General features: G+C 38.8%; 2 protein-coding genes and 2 pseudogenes across 2 annotated transcripts; 2 read left to right on the top strand and 2 right to left on the bottom strand.

The window, feature by feature from the left end:
* Positions 1 to 434: 434 nt before the first annotated feature.
* LOC141822263 (28 kDa ribonucleoprotein, chloroplastic-like) lies at positions 435 to 2,699 on the bottom strand (annotated as a pseudogene).
* Positions 2,700 to 2,941: 242 nt separating this feature from the next.
* LOC141821845 (GDSL esterase/lipase At5g62930) lies at positions 2,942 to 7,531 on the top strand. The gene is made up of 6 exons (XM_074709217.1): positions 2,942 to 3,118; positions 3,599 to 3,676; positions 4,272 to 4,412; positions 5,763 to 5,839; positions 6,687 to 6,851; positions 7,037 to 7,531. Exons 1-6 carry the CDS (start codon positions 2,996 to 2,998, stop codon positions 7,200 to 7,202), a joined length of 750 nt encoding a protein of 249 aa, XP_074565318.1. The 5' UTR covers positions 2,942 to 2,995; the 3' UTR covers positions 7,203 to 7,531.
* Positions 7,532 to 7,755: 224 nt separating this feature from the next.
* On the top strand, positions 7,756 to 9,113 carry LOC141822451 (uncharacterized). Its single transcript, XM_074709901.1, has 3 exons — positions 7,756 to 7,880; positions 8,317 to 8,487; positions 8,568 to 9,113. Exons 2-3 carry the CDS (start codon positions 8,326 to 8,328, stop codon positions 9,111 to 9,113), a joined length of 708 nt encoding a protein of 235 aa, XP_074566002.1. The 5' UTR covers positions 7,756 to 7,880; positions 8,317 to 8,325.
* Positions 9,114 to 9,217: 104 nt separating this feature from the next.
* LOC141821127 (RNA demethylase ALKBH9B-like) lies at positions 9,218 to 15,208 on the bottom strand (annotated as a pseudogene).
* Between the last annotated feature and the right edge of the window lie 573 nt (positions 15,209 to 15,781).

The following is a 15,781-nucleotide window of genomic DNA, read 5'->3' as shown; positions in this document are numbered from 1 at the left end:
GGCCGACGTCGAATTCCGGCCACAATCCAGCCGGAGTCCGGCGCAATTTGGTCAGAATCACACTCGGCAGTGGCCGCGCCAGATTCCCCACGCCAGATTCCGACCAAATCGCAATCAATTTCTGACCAAATCACGATCGAAGACAGGCCGAGGAAGGACCGCCATGCGGTCGCACACTGGATTCAGCGGTTTCCGGCCGAATTCCGACCACAATCCGGCCAGAATCCGACATCGACCGACGCGCCGACGAGTGGTGCGTCGATCAGGCCTAGTCCGGTGGTCGGATGGCGCGACGAAGACGGCCGGAAGCGACGGGGTCGCGCACGGGATCACATAGGATGTGTCTCGCGGAATATCAAAACTCTATTAATAAAAGATATGTAAAATATAAAAATTTTAAATAATGAAACATTATAAATGTTTTAGTACCACATTCATACAAAAATAAAATTAAAAAAACTCTCTTTTTTTCTAAAAAAATATTTCACAGAAAATATGTTTGACAATCAAGTTATCAACTAGACGTTTAATTTTCGGGTACAATGTTGGGGAAAAAAAATCACATGGATGCAACTTAAACGCCTGAAGCCTGTTGTATGTATATCATGCACCTCAATGAACAGCAGCTTCACTGAGTACAAATTGTAGACTCTTCCCTGTGAAAAATGGGAAACTATGTATTAACAAAATACTACATGAACAGTAATTTATCAAGCAAAGTCTTCAGTGAAACTGATCTAAAGATAGTTACAAGGTTGATAGTTCATCCTGAACAGGTCTTATCAAACTATACAAACTAAAAGATGCAGATAACATGCTTGTGTACTTAATGAAACATTTCTGAAGAATTTGATACCCATTTATCAAATCAAACAGGATGCAAACAACATTATAAAGATCTAATGAATTGTTTCTGAAGATAACATAATATCAGAGTCAAGGAACCAGTACCTGTTACAAGTGCCAAGTATGACAAATGCATCCTAATTGAACACACCAAACTGTTGGATCATTGATCATCACTGTTTATGACTTCCCTAACCACTAATGTTCGCCCACGAAATACCTGCAAGAAACATGTTGCGGAAAGAAGACATATATATATAATTAGGAATAGTTGTTTAAAACTTCATGCTCCAAATTGCAATGTTACGGGAAACCAGGAAAACTACCGATCCATTTGTCTCCAGTGCAGACTTGAGTTCATCATCAGAAGCGAATGAAATAAAACCATAGACGCGGTTTTTCCCTCCTTTGCGATCGTAAAGCACCCTAGTACTTAAAACACTTCCAAATTCACTAAAATATTTCCTCAGATCTTCAGGTTTCACCAACCATGAAAGATTACCAATATAGACTTTGTGGGGGCTCTCAAAGACAATGTTCTTTTTTGGTGTTGCATATAAGGCCTTGGTGTTTGTCCTTCCAGAAGTCATATCAGCCGAAAATTTGACACACATTTCTCTCCCACCAAGGTCCTGCAGGAAGACAGGTATAATATAAACACAGCTAACACAGTAGAATAAAAGAATTTCAAAACTTACTGAACCATCCAAAGCAGTCATTGCTGCTTTAGCTCTTGTATAGAGCTCATTGTAACATAACCAGAACCTCGGCTAAGACCAGTCTTAGCATCTCTGGATACCTGAAATAAGTCCATGCTTCAGTTAAGAACTAATAAGAACAAATTAAATAAAAGCATGATTACTAACAGCAAGGTTAGGTGGCTCTGGTAAGACTTGAGTGACTAATCAACTACTTGTCAAGGTAAGGTAATGCCATATGGGGGGAGTATAGTTCATGGGAAGCACTTTTGATTCATAGGAAAACCAAATTGAATGAATCAGTAAAAGAAGAATCAGTTCTAACAGATATAATTGAATTATCAAGTCATTGAATCTTCTTGTAGGCAGACAACATGTCAAAAGATACATGCTTACAAAGTCAATTTAACTGTAAGAAGTACTTTCTCCTCTAACAGGAAAACTATATGCCAAGAAAAAGAAGGCACTGAATCACTAGCACTGAACGTTATAAGTCTTTTATCGACTATGAAATATTTACAATTGATAGTGTAATCGCATAAACGTTATCATGCATCCATAGTCGAGTAGTAATCCACTGTTAGTTTCAGATAAAAAATCAAAGATCTTTACAAGGCCAAATCTTTGTAATCAATGGAGAATGATCAGCCTGTTACCGTTTAAGAAAATGCCAATTAATTACTGTCAATCCTGAACTGGTAACTTGAAGAAGAGTGGAACATCTGAAAAGGGAGAAGAATGAACCTCGACCGAAACCACGGTGCCATAAGGTTGGAACATATCCAAGAGCTGGGAGATGTCGCAACTCCTGGGAAGATTGCATGCGTACAATTCGCACGGCCGGCGCTCCTGTGCGTTCACCTCCTCGGCGACCGCCGCACCAGAGTCTTCTTCGGCCTTCGCCTCCGATTCTGCGTCGAAGGCAGCGCCCAGATCCTCCTTTTGCTCCTCATCCCCAGCGACTGCAAGGGCGGCCTCCTTGGCTCGGGCAGGAAGAGGCGAAAGGGGATGGCGACGGTGGGAAATGGAGAGACTAAAATAGGAGGCGGCGTGGAAGCGGAGAGAAGAGGAGGAGGAGGCGGAGGAGGAGGAGGGGAGGAGGAGTGTGGTGGGGAAATGGAGGGTTGAGGGTTTAAGAAAGGAAGCCGTAGCCATGCGATCGATTGGAGCAAACAGAAGGGCGGCCGCGAGCTACGAAGATAAGGGGAGGGCGGAAGAGGAAGAAAGGGCGATTTTGTAAAATTTAGAGAATTGGGGGATTAATATGTCAGATTCCATCCTCCGGGCTGGGCCGAACTTGGGCTTGGTCTTGGGCTTGGGCTTGGGTTTGGGTTTGACCGTCTGTTAGGTTAGAGTATTTATACTGCCACCGACACCGGCGCCGCCGCCACCAAACACACCGATCTGTGTCTGTACATTCGGCGGAGTGGGCGAAGAAAGCGGAGGAGAAGATGCCGATCGGGGCGCCGGAGAGGGCTAGGCCGCAGTTCGTTCTATTTGGGGATTCCATCACGGAGCAATCCTTCAGGCACGGCGGGTGGGGGGCTTCTCTTGCAAACACCTACTCGCGAAAGGTTCCGCTCTTTTTTTTTACTATTTTTCTCGATCCGTTGGTAAAGTGTACTAAATCTTCAGCATCTGTTCCTCCATGTTCTCTTTCATAAATAGTGGATTTCTTCATAGTTGTCAAACTAGAAATTCTTTATTTTTGTTAAAAATCTTGGTCTGTGGATGCGATGGACACTCTATGCCCACTGTTTTCTTTCGTAGATAGTGGGCTTTTCTTTTCTATGTTGGCGGAGAATAATAGGTTACTTATTTCCAAAATTTGTGATTGTTGGGGCCTCTTAAATATACCTCAATCCTTCTTGTTTAATCATCTTCTGGTAATGCATCAGAAAGTTAACTAGGTTGTAATTTAAATGGATAAGTACATTATAGAAAAGTTCAAGACAATTATGGTGTCGTCTTTGAATATTTAGATTTAACTTCATTTCTTCATGTATGTTCTTTGAAATTTGTCTTACCATGTTTACATCTTTCTCAATTTCAAGGCTGATGTAATTGTAAGAGGTTTTGGTGGCTACAACACAAGATGGGCTCTATTTTTGCTTAATCACCTCTTTCCCCCGGTATGTCTTTCATTCTCATTTGAAAATATGCCGTATGTTTCACCCCATTTTTTCCCTTGTTTAATTGTTTTAGTCTTTAATTGACTCTTTGGACCACACTATTCTATTAGTTCAGGTCCACTTTACCAGACAGGGGGAAGACTGAAATGGTTTATATTTATTTTAATTCATGCAAAAAAAATCCAGAATATGAAAAATAAAAAAGAAGCATTATCACTGTGATGCACTCAATCAATATATGTATATTTTTGAAGCTATTTGCACGGTTGATACATATTGCAGCTGTTGGCAAATGTTAGAAACTTAATCATATTTCATTTTATTATGCCTTATTAAATATTTATTGGTGATATTACTGATTATTTATGTTTCTGTGATTTATAGTGATAATTTTCTTAATACAATATTATTAGTCTGACAATGCATCTAAACTGTGTTAACTATTAACTAGATCACATTCCCCTAGCTTACATTTTTTGGATCTCAAAATTTAAATAATTCTAAGTGCCTTTGCCTTGTTCCCATCATCGTATGGATCTTGTTTATGCTAATTTATGTTCTGTGGTGAACTGAAAGCTTTATTCTGTGTTTCCAGAACTCCTTGACACCTCCTGCTGTGGTAACTATTTTCTTTGGTGCAAATGATGCAGCATTGCTGGGACGGACAAGTGAACGACAATATGTTCCTCTTGAAGAATACAAGGAGAACCTAAGTAAAATTGTCAAACATTTGAAGGTTATGATTCTTTATCAGGAGAAGTGCAATTCCCTAGTCAAACATTGAAATGCAATTGTGTAGAAAAGTAGAAATTAGATGCAGCTCGAAACATATGATAAATGGTTAACTCATAAATCTATCAATCTTTGAATGGAATATCAAATCTATCATAATATTTAGATTTTAGTTCTAAACAGATTTTATCTTCTGTCTATCTGCTGTTAAGTTGGTGACATGGAACTGACATGGCAGAATGTGAGATTAGTCAATCTGTCAACATAGTCTGCTGACTGGGTACCAATTGTGTCAATGTAGTAGCAAAAACTACTTAGGTGGGGTCGATTATAAGGTTAGGGCTAACTTTAGAGATAGTGTTAAAGAGTTTTTTCCACTTAAATTGGTGGCATGACATGGTTGGTACCTAGTTGACTAATGATGTTAACACTAACCTGGACAAAAGAATGCAGACGGATGAAAGAATTTAAGTTAAAACATAAAAGTTTGATATATTTTAAAACTTTTAATTGTTATGAGGTTTGAAATTCCATACAAAAGTTGTGATAGATTTATCAATTAACCTATGATAAAATTAATGAAAAATATGTAAATATTTAATTCAAAGACAACTGATAGACTCTATAATTTGACAAGTTAAATCAATTATAATTGACTGTCAAGGAATAAAAGCAAGGGATAAAAGGAAGCAGAGAAAACTTCAGTTAAATAAAAGTGATTTGAAAGCTCTATACAGCCTTGCATAGTTCAAATGAGAGATAAGATCCCTAGAGTCTACTCCACATAGTTAGAACTAGCACAACTAAAATGACGAAGAAATGCAATTATAACTTTCTCAGCATGCTTATGTATTCTAATTATTCCTTTAAAATCTATGCTTGTTTCTTTGCCACAGTAGCAGTTATGTTTAACAGAACTTATAGATTTCATAAGGCTATAAATATAAGGTTCAAGTGTATATTCCAGACAATAAATACTCATAGGATATAGTTGTTTATGGTCATATCCATATTTATCTGGACATGCTTAGATAAGATGCTCATTGTATCTGTTGGGCTAGAGGAAATCAAACTTTGTGGAGTATAAATGCTAGACTCTGTGCAATGACATTTTGGTATTTTCATTATGAATTAGTTGGTGGTGTTGTATATCCTGAAAAGTGTAGATCAGCTTTAAACAAACAATAATAAAATCGTACATCTGTTGAGCTAAAGTTTCAGTTTCACTTCTTGCATGTAACAGATACTAGTTTTTCTGATTCATGTTTTGATGACATTCAATGCATATTGTTGAATGCTTTTCTTATTCATGTATGCTTTCCTTCCTGATTTTGTGCATAATCTGATATTTTAGGATGGTTCAGCCACTACACTGGTAGTACTGATCACTCCACCCCCAGTTGATGAGGATGGGCGGAAGGAATATTCAAGGTTGGTTTTCTTCTTAATCCAGCTTTACACAATAAAATAGCATATTCTGCTGTAGCACGTTTGTATAACTAGTGAGTTCAAATGCGTACTGCTGGCATCTCTGTTTGGTTTCTTTTCAAAACATTTTGAAATCATAGGATGTGTAGTTCAACACATATCCTGTTGATGAGTTTGTTTGTGTAATCATGCAGTTGTTTATTCTTCATCTATGGATAATTTCTTTTGTTTTTATCCAGCATATGCATGACCCTTTTTTACTTCCTTGCCCTTTATTTTTTGTTTGTTTTATTTCCTCTTCTTGTTCTTCATTATTTTTACCGTTCAGCTACCGTTTGGTTCTCAAGAAGACTTCAGACTCATGTTAAACTAGTAATAGGAGAACTTTTATAACTTTTTTTCTGGCTTTTCTCGACTTGCTCATCAGATTAAACCTAGTTTAGCATGGAATTAATACAGTTACACTAACACAGATAAACAATACTAAGATTTAGATTAATTAACTGGTTAAAACAAAGGATTTCCGTTTCCTTAACGTTAATAAATCTGGCCAAACATAAAATTGTGCTGACCAATCTGAAACACTCCACATCTTCAATAATAGCTCAGATCAGATCTTGATCTGGTGTGCTTGAGATACTTTGTTCTGTATATAGTTGGTCAAATGTATATAGTTGGCAATGGAGTGTAATCAAATTTGTATAAGTATTTTTTAATTTCTTTGCAAGGCTGTCCAAGCAGTTCTCAAGTAAACACCTATATATTTGTTTGTCAAACTGCGTTATTTAGTCATGTAATGCAATATTTGGTCTGTAATATCCTTACATTTAGCTTCTTTATCACTAATTAGATCCTTATATGGTGAGAATGCAATGAAACAACCAGAAAGGACGAACGACAATACTGGTGCTTATGCAAGGCAGTGTGTGGAGCTAGCTAAAGAGCTGAATGTTCCCTGCATTGATCTATGGTCGAAGATGCAAGAAACAATAGGATGGCAGGAAAGGTTTCTAAGGTAATCTGCAATAATGCTTCACAAGTTTAGTAGTTTTTTCCGTCTTCAATCAGTTCCTCATTGTTCTATATTGAGTGAGTTTGGTGTATTTTGTTATGACTCGTTGAAGTTCTCACCGATAGTCTACGAAGGGTAATCCGAGATTACTAAAGCAAGATACCCTATTTGGTAAATCATGTTTACAGTGACGGCTTGCACCTAACAGAAGAGGGCAATGCAGTGGTCCACAAAGAAGTGGTACGAGTACTCATTGATCACCATCTCCAAGCTGAAAGAATGAAATACGATTTTCCCCACCACTCGATGATCGACGGTAATCACCCTGAAAAAGCATTTGCAGCAGAGAGCTAGATCTTTATTTACCTCCCGTGCCAGAGACATGCAAATTCTTCAGCTATATCGAATTGCTCCCCCCAACTTTTCATTTCATTTTGCTTGTGCTAATTGTTCAGTCATTCCAACATTTTTCTGAGCTTGTGCTATCTGTTGTCATGGCAAAAACCGTGATTCATACAAAATAATTAAACTATTTGCTACAACCTTGCCACTTAATCTTCATCAGGCTCGACGCAGTGCGATGCGATTGATCATGTGAAGAAATGACATGCAGGTCTGCGTCTTTGAATTAGTGGATGATCATAAGATGGATATCCATCTCATGCCTAATTGAGATGACAATATACTTTGCCTTTAGAGTATAATTGAGTTGGTTACGATGAGATAGATTTGTTGAAATAGGCAAAGTCAAATTTTGATGAAGAGATGGTAATAATTGTACTTCTTCTAGTGATCAATTATAATGTTTTGATTTATTTCATGATAGATGATCTTATCATATGATCATGTGGAGCTGTTGAGACAGTGGATTAGATTATTTTTTTGCTGCAGCAGGAATGATAATATATTTGCACGGTGGAGGCTAACTCTGACATGCACTAAGCTCACACACAAAGCAGCTTTAACTTTAGAGCACACTTCCAGTTCTCCACCATCAGATAATTAGTTGACATTCTAATTCCATTTCCCAAGGTCAGAATTCACTTCGCCGCATGAGGAAAAATTCCAATTTGCTGCCTCAGACCCACTATCTCCTTTTTCCTTTTCCTTAGAATATTACACACAAGTAATTACCTCGATCAATAGGTGCACCACCAAGTAATAATAATTTTTACTCTTCTTAAGAAATCCAATTAATACATTTGTTTTTTTTTACTTTGGCTTTCATTTTTTTTCTTCCTCTGTTTGTAAGACTGAGAAGTATATACTCTCATAATTAAGTGATAAAAGTAAAATAAAAAGGGCACTGGACAAGTAAGTTTGCACTACAAGGAATCATCTTGGAACCATCATTTCATTTTACATCTCTTTCTCCCACAGAAAAAGACCAAGTTGTCTACTAGTTATGCTTATGTATATATATATGTGTTTAGCCTTTGAAATCCATATTGATTTCATTCGTACGTAGAAATTTAACATGAAGAAAGAAGAGGTGGATTACGTTTTAGTTCCTTTCGGCCTCGCAGTGATGCTGTGCTACCATCTCTGGCTCCTCCACCGGATCCTCCACCGCCCCGCCACCACCGTCATCGGCATCAACGCCGTCAACCGCCGCATCTGGACTAGAACCATGATGGAGGTGCAATATTTATTCATCAAATTAAATTTGTTAGTTGAATGATTGCTGTATGATGTGCATGTGTATACTACACTACACAGGATTCGACGAAGAATGGAGTGTTGGCGGTGCAAACGTTGAGGAACAACATCATGGCGTCGACGTTGCTAGCGTCGATGGCCATCACGCTCAGCTCGCTTATTGCGGTGCTGATGACGACCACGGCCGGCAGCAGGGGGCGGCAAGAGATCAAGATCGTGGTGGGGGACACGAGCGAGGTGGGCAGGTCCGTGAAGTTCTTCGCGATCCTGGTGTGCTTCCTGCTGGCGTTTCTGCTCAACCTGCAGTCGATCAGGTACTACAGCCACGCCAGCATGCTGATCAACGTGCCGGCGGAGCGGCAGCGGCCGGAGGGGGCGGAGCTGGCGGTGGAGTACGTGGCCGCGACGGTGAACAGGGGAGGATACTTCTGGTCGCTCGGCCTCAGGGCCTTCTACTTCTCCTTCCCGCTCTACTTGTGGGTCTTCGGCCCCATTCCCATGCTCTGCTGCTGCTTCCTTCTCGTCTTCATGCTCTACTTCTTGGACGTCTACACCGGCCACAGCCACCAACAACAGCAGATCATAATAGAAATGGAGAGGAATTAGTTAGTGAACAACAATCTAATGGAACAACACTTTAATTATTATCAAAGCCTATTATTATTATTAGTAATTCTTCATGTTTAATCAACTTAAATCCACACTTGAGATACAGCGTACGATACATTTCTCAATTATGTAATGTAATGCAAACACTGGTGGACTGAAGTAAAGAGAATAGCGTCGAGGCTAGAAACAATTCGAACCAATCTCAACAAAATCATAAATACTGGAGGTTAACTGGACAACTTCCCGGACTAACCATCAGACAAGTTCATTCTCACCTTCCGCCGCCCTTTCGAGTATCGCGAATGAACTCGGGAATCATCCTGCGTAGGCAGTTGCGGACCTCGTGCAAACTCATCATCATCATCTTCATATTCTTCTCCTGTTATTCTGCGATTTATGATGATCCTGCGTTGCAAAAGGCTAACGGTCCTTCCGTTTGGTTCCCGGTTATCATCGAAAATGTGATCATCTTCTCGGTGTGGATGGCTTATTGGGGTAGTCCACTCACCATCGTCATTTGCATTTGGCTGGATGCTTCGTCTTGGCTTCCTTGGCTTTGGCTCAATCTTGTAACCTGAACTGCTGCTCCCTCTTACAAAACTACCGCTGCCGCTGTGACTCGGTGACTGGCCATCCCAATTTCCATGAAAACCCGCATCGCCGGTGTGCAGCTGCCTGTCTTGGAAATTATGTACTTGCTTAGTTTCGCGGCGTCTGCCCTTTCTATGTTCTCCTTTCTTGAAGCTTCTACTCTCTATTTCCAGTTGCTTGTTCTTCTCCAGGCGGGGAGATCTGCTAGCTTCTAACAGGGGATATTCAAGTGGTTGGATGTTGTGCAAATCTGATTCCGGTGTAAACCCAATCGGCCACTTCGACTCATCCATTTTTCTGAATGTGATAGAAATTCTGTAATTTCCAGGGGAAACACACAGGCAGTCAGTTCCGCGAGCAAAAGAAAAAGAAGGGAGATTTAGATGGAGTTGAGCTTACCTTTTGGCTGTAACAGCTGGGACACAATGCTTCGCAACGTCGGCCCCATTACCATTGATAACAAGTACCGACCTAGACAAGAGAGGAAACAAAGGATCAGCCAGGAAGAGATACAAATTCTGTAGCATCAAATGTAACAAGTTGTTCATAAATTTATGGGACTCATAAATTACTGGACTTACCCAACTGGCAAGGGGATTGCAATAGAACCCTTGAACTCGCCTGGCCCGACAATCTGTAATTTTGATCCAAAGACTATATTGCACTCACTAAGAAATGACACGGTACAGAACGGTCGAACAAAATCATGGCTGTCAATATGAGGTGGTATGCAGTCTCCGCGTTCATAGATATTGACAATACAACTGTCAGGGATACATGTTGTTGGAAGGACATGCCAGCGAACTAGCCGTTTTATTATCACCTTGAAAAGTTGAGGAAATGGATCAGCAACAGCATTCTTCAGAATGCCTGGAGGATTCCCATTCTTATCCTACAACCAAATACTTATTAGTTTGATCAAATCTTCTCCCCAGAAATGTGAACAGTCTAAGGAAAAAAAATACAGTACCACGGCGTAATTATAGCAGCATCCGAATTGAATTGTCACTCGTCCTTTGCCACGCATCCATTTCGATGGTTCAGAATATGTGTGTTCTACAAATACAACCATTCATGATGCAATCAAAAACTTGCATCGATGTGAATAAATATAAAATTAAAAGTTTAAAACATGATCTTAAGTAGTGACGAGTATACCAGAATGCAAACCCTAGCAAATAATTATCAGTGATGTAATACTGAAGTGCAATTCTCTTCAAGACAAGGAAGATGATTGTGTTAAGTATCAAAGTCACGCTTAGAATTAAGATTCTAAAAATTGTAATGTGAAATCCGGAAGAAGACAAAAAGGGAATTATGAATCTGGGTTTGAAATACTTGCTACAAATGGAACTGTCAAGGATATGGTAAAGGCTGCTTATTAAAATATGACCAACTATATTGCTCTTGCAACAAAGGTTTCATTTAAAACTAAACGACAGATTACAGCAATCTTTTAGCCTATTCCCTCAGCGTTTATTGTAGTTTAGTGCTTAATTAAGTGAAGCAGTTATGTTGTTTGAATCATCCAAATGAAGCTAAAAACAATTGTTTATATCGGCCTTATTGCACAAATGACTCAGTTGATGGAAAAGAAAATGAACATTGTTCATACTGACTCTTAAAATAAATCCAATTAGAATGTTAAATGGCCTAATAAGCTTGAAAGTTTTCAAACTTGATTATTAGGCTGTACAATTTTGCAAGTTTATAAATTAATTTTACAAGACACATTCCAAAAGAAAGATAGGCTGAGTTTTTCCTTTAATGAATTGAGTTAGGTAGGGGATCTGAGAAAAGACCATGAAGAATAGGCTCGACCCCAGTAAGATAATATATATATATATACAGATTTGTTCTCTTGGGCGCCTTATCCTGGGCGTTCCGTGGGCGACGTCGACGTGGAAGCCAGGTGGCTGCGAGCGCGCGCGCGTGGCAACAAAAACAACTCGAGCGTCGCGATTCCTCACTTGCGAGCAGAGAAACCCTAACTCGTTCCTCACTCGTGAACCCTGCCCGCCGCGGCGAGTAGCGGAATCGGGAGAAGGAGTTTTGTTTTACGCGTCTTTGCCGCGAGCAGAGGTCGCGGTGGCGAGCAAGGGAGAAGAGAGCAGGGGGAGAAGAGAGGCGGCGGGTAGGGGAAGAAGGAGCAGCGGGAGGTTGCGGTGGCGAGGGAGAAGAGAGCAGGGGGAGAAGAGAGGCGGCAGGCAGGGTTCGCGAGTGAGGAATGAGTTAGGGTTTCTCTGCTCGCAAGTGAGGAATCGCGACGCTCGAGTTGTTTTTGTTGCCACGCGCGCGCGCTCGCAGCCACCTGTCTTCCACGTCGACGTCGCCCACGGAACGCCCAGGATAAGGCGCCCAGGAGAACAAATCTGTATATATATATATATATATATATATATATATATATATATATATATATAAGATAACCAACAACAAGAAGCCTTGCTAATCTCAACTTTTATGTATCAGCCACACGAAGCTTATCTCACTAAACTATATGCAAGGTTTAATCACTATTAATATCCAAATCTTCAAAATTTGCTTAATTACAGACGACATAAGTTTCAGATAATATCATTCTTGTTTTTATCTTTTCTAATAATCTCACAAATTCATTTTAGCCTTCACATTCTGTTACTCTAAAATTTTAAGCATGTTATTTACTAGCTACCCCACATTCCAGCCCATAAAGTATGGCTAGTCATACCAGTCATATGAAGTTTTATTTAATCTGAAGGACACATCACGATTGTACAAGATTCTTTAACATCTTCTCTATTCCAATCATTCACTCTTTCTATTCGTGATTTCTTATTTAGTTATTTGACAACCTAGTTTTGTCCCACGGAAAATTGAGGTAATGAAAGGGTTTATTAGCTTAGACAAATGAGCTACAACCATCTTGAGCTTAAGAATTTTGGATAAATGGCTGAGCTTGACAAGTGTGTCAGTATCTCATCTATAGAGATAATGACAAATCGATTAAAGTGGACATTATCTTAGGTACAAATACAATCATGATTGTCTCTTATTTTTCTTAAAATCCATATCAAACAATGATAAAATCCTAAAGAAATTCTAAATTTGCAGTTTGCTCTTTGATTCTTTTTCCAAATTTAGAGGCTCTGGGTGTCACCTTTGCATTCACCAATGCTCCAAATAACAAAAGGACAAATAAAGTATAGGAGACTTATTTCTTACCTATTAGAAGGGGCATCCAAAAGACACGATGTCAGACACTTTATGCTATGTGAAGGACAAGGCTAAACCTGTACTATTATTTTTCCTAACACATGGGAAATGATGACCTAATTAAATATGCTTACCACTCGCTTATATTTGAGTTCTCCTTGGTGGGGGAATGATGCAAAGTGCAAATTAATTTTAATTAAATATAACTGATTTTGATAATTATATTAATTTGGGTGTCAAAATTTAGTAACTTTTAATTTGGTAGAGATCATTTTAATTTGGTTATAGTTTAATGGGTATCTTTTAGCACGGAATGGTTCTTTGATTTGGTAAGATTTTAATAGGACTATTGTGATGGTATTTCATTCCTAATTTAGTTGGTATTGAGTTTATAAAAGCCATGACATGTTTATGTAATATTCAAGCTTCGTTGATAAAATTGTATCCATTATCTTAAGATAGTTACCTTTGTTTCATCAATTTATATGCCACATTCCTTTATGGTTTGGCAGTTCAATATTAGTGTTGCATCAATTTTTCCCAACCTTCTTTCTTTCTCTAATTGTTTTCACACTTTGTAGGAAAAGAGGTAGGGATGTTGACCTAGCCTTATAACAAATATAATCAAAATCCATACTTTTATAATTTTGACATTATTTTACGTTTTGCTGATAACGCTTAATGCAATGCTAAACAAGACTACAAAGTCATCAACTGGTGATTCCCTTACACCCTGATTTTCCATTTCAGAAATAACTAAACCTTCAGATGATTTTTAACAGTTGGCATTGGACAAGAAATCATTACAAATACATTACATGCCTTGGAATAACAAGCATAGTGCATTTGATTCCATCCTTCTAAAGACCATAAGTAATCTATGCAATTATGTGTTTGATTGGAAGAGAAAATTGTTTACCTTCTGAATACGTCACACCCCTATGTACTGTCTATGAGACCCAGCAACAATTGAAAGGACTTACCAGAAAAAAATGGCTAATAATCATAACTAGAAATCAAGAATTCAAACAGTAATTCTATCTGCTTCAAAAAAGTAAAAATAAGAATCATGTGCACACTATAATCTCTTCTGGACCAGTGCTCATACTATTAGTTCAATCGAACAAATGGAAAGCACAGATTGATAGAACTTGAGCACAGAGAAGCTGTTAGTCGTCCAAGAGGGTATTCAACATTTATGAAGTGAAACTACAAAACCATGTATCAACCATATATTTGTGAAGTCAGCACAATATTTGTGTTCGGTAGGTATTTGGACAAAAACTAACAAAAGAACAATATGGTTTGATCATGATAATTGATTCTCATATCTATTGATCCTTTTTACATTATTTCTAAAAAGGTTCCCAATTTTCATTATGGTTCTTGAATCGTTAGCTTAGGATTGACAAAAAAATAATAAATAAATAAACACTGCTGAAAGCTAAGATTTTTATGTTGCACTCACCTCCCAACTCATGATTCTTCCCTTTCTCTTGCAGCTCATACACCAGATCCACAATTCTTTTCTGCTCGGCAGCGCTGAATACTCCAGTATGCAGCTCGAGGCCATTGAGGATATTAACGATCTTGTCATTGACCCTCTCCAGGCATATGAAATCCTTCTTCCTGACAACATTCCTAAAGCGTATTTCTTCCCTCTGCTCCCTAGACAATCCCGTCTCCTTCTTCAAAGTCTCACTTTTTACTCTTGCCGCTCCCTCAATCGGAGTTCTCCCTGCCTCCTCCGTCTTTTCCTCGCCGCGCCGCAGCCTCCTCGAGCTCGTCTTCTTGAGCCATGTCAGCCCAAGACATCCGGATTCGGGGAGACTCCGGCAAAGCCGTCGGATCGACGTCCCACCCAGTTGGTTGGGGATCGGGAAAGGGGCCAGAGAAGCTAGCGGAGGCATAAGACGCCTGATCCTCCGCGGTAGTGGACCCGGAGGCATCCGCGTCGGCTTCGGCGGCGAACCCTAAAGAAGAACAGCACCCCAGCGGACTAAGCAATCTAGCATTCTTCCAAAGGAAAAAACGAAAAACAAATCAAGAGCCGGGAAGGGAAAAGCGATACCTGGGCGAAGGGAGTCGATGCGGCGGCGGAGAGTGGCGGAGCAGCCGTCGCAGAGGGATCGGGTGAGGAAGGGAAGCCAATTGGTGAGGAACTCGGCGGCGATCCCCAGCTCATTCGGATCGAACTGTTGGAGGAATAAATCGTCGTCCTCCATGAGCATGAGCTGTCTTCTTCCTTCGACCCTTCTCTCTCCCCTCTGTCTCTTCCTCTTCCTCGTTGGAGTTCTTGAGTTTAACTTGCAGGGAAAGTTTGGGTTCGGATTAGACCGGATCAGAATATCTTCACTACTATTGTGCATCCCCTCTAAATCGAGAAATTACAAATATCTTTATTATTCCTTACTATAAATAAAGGTGTTCAAAAATTTAATTAAATTAAATAAATCGATCAAATTTAAAAATTTAATTAGATTATTTCAAAATTTTTATTATTTTTTTAAAAAATTAATTAATTCGATTCGATTTCAATTTTAAAATTTCTTATTCGATTAAACTGAATAAATTGAATAAATTAAATTAATCAAAATAAAAAATAATAATTTTTTAATAATATTTAAATAATTTAATTATTTCGATTTATTCTATCGAAAATTGAATTAATAAGTCGATTCGTTTGTTTAAAAAAATTTAATTTGATTCCATTTTAATTAATTTAGTTTGATTTAATTTTAACCGAATAATTATTCTTAACTAAAATGGCCTAGTTTCATTTTACCCCCTATTTTATTTATTTTTATTTGACCTCGTACATTGAATACTTTATAAAATGAAAACAAGATACTCCTATTTTATATTAATTCGATCTCAAA

Source organism: Curcuma longa, chromosome 2 (genome assembly GCF_044706935.1).
Source record: "Curcuma longa cultivar G26 ecotype Majalengka, Jawa Barat chromosome 2, ITB_CL_G26_1.1, whole genome shotgun sequence".
In the NCBI taxonomy this organism is placed as follows: Eukaryota; Viridiplantae; Streptophyta; class Magnoliopsida; order Zingiberales; family Zingiberaceae; genus Curcuma; species Curcuma longa.
This window is presented reverse-complemented; position numbering and strand designations above follow the sequence as displayed.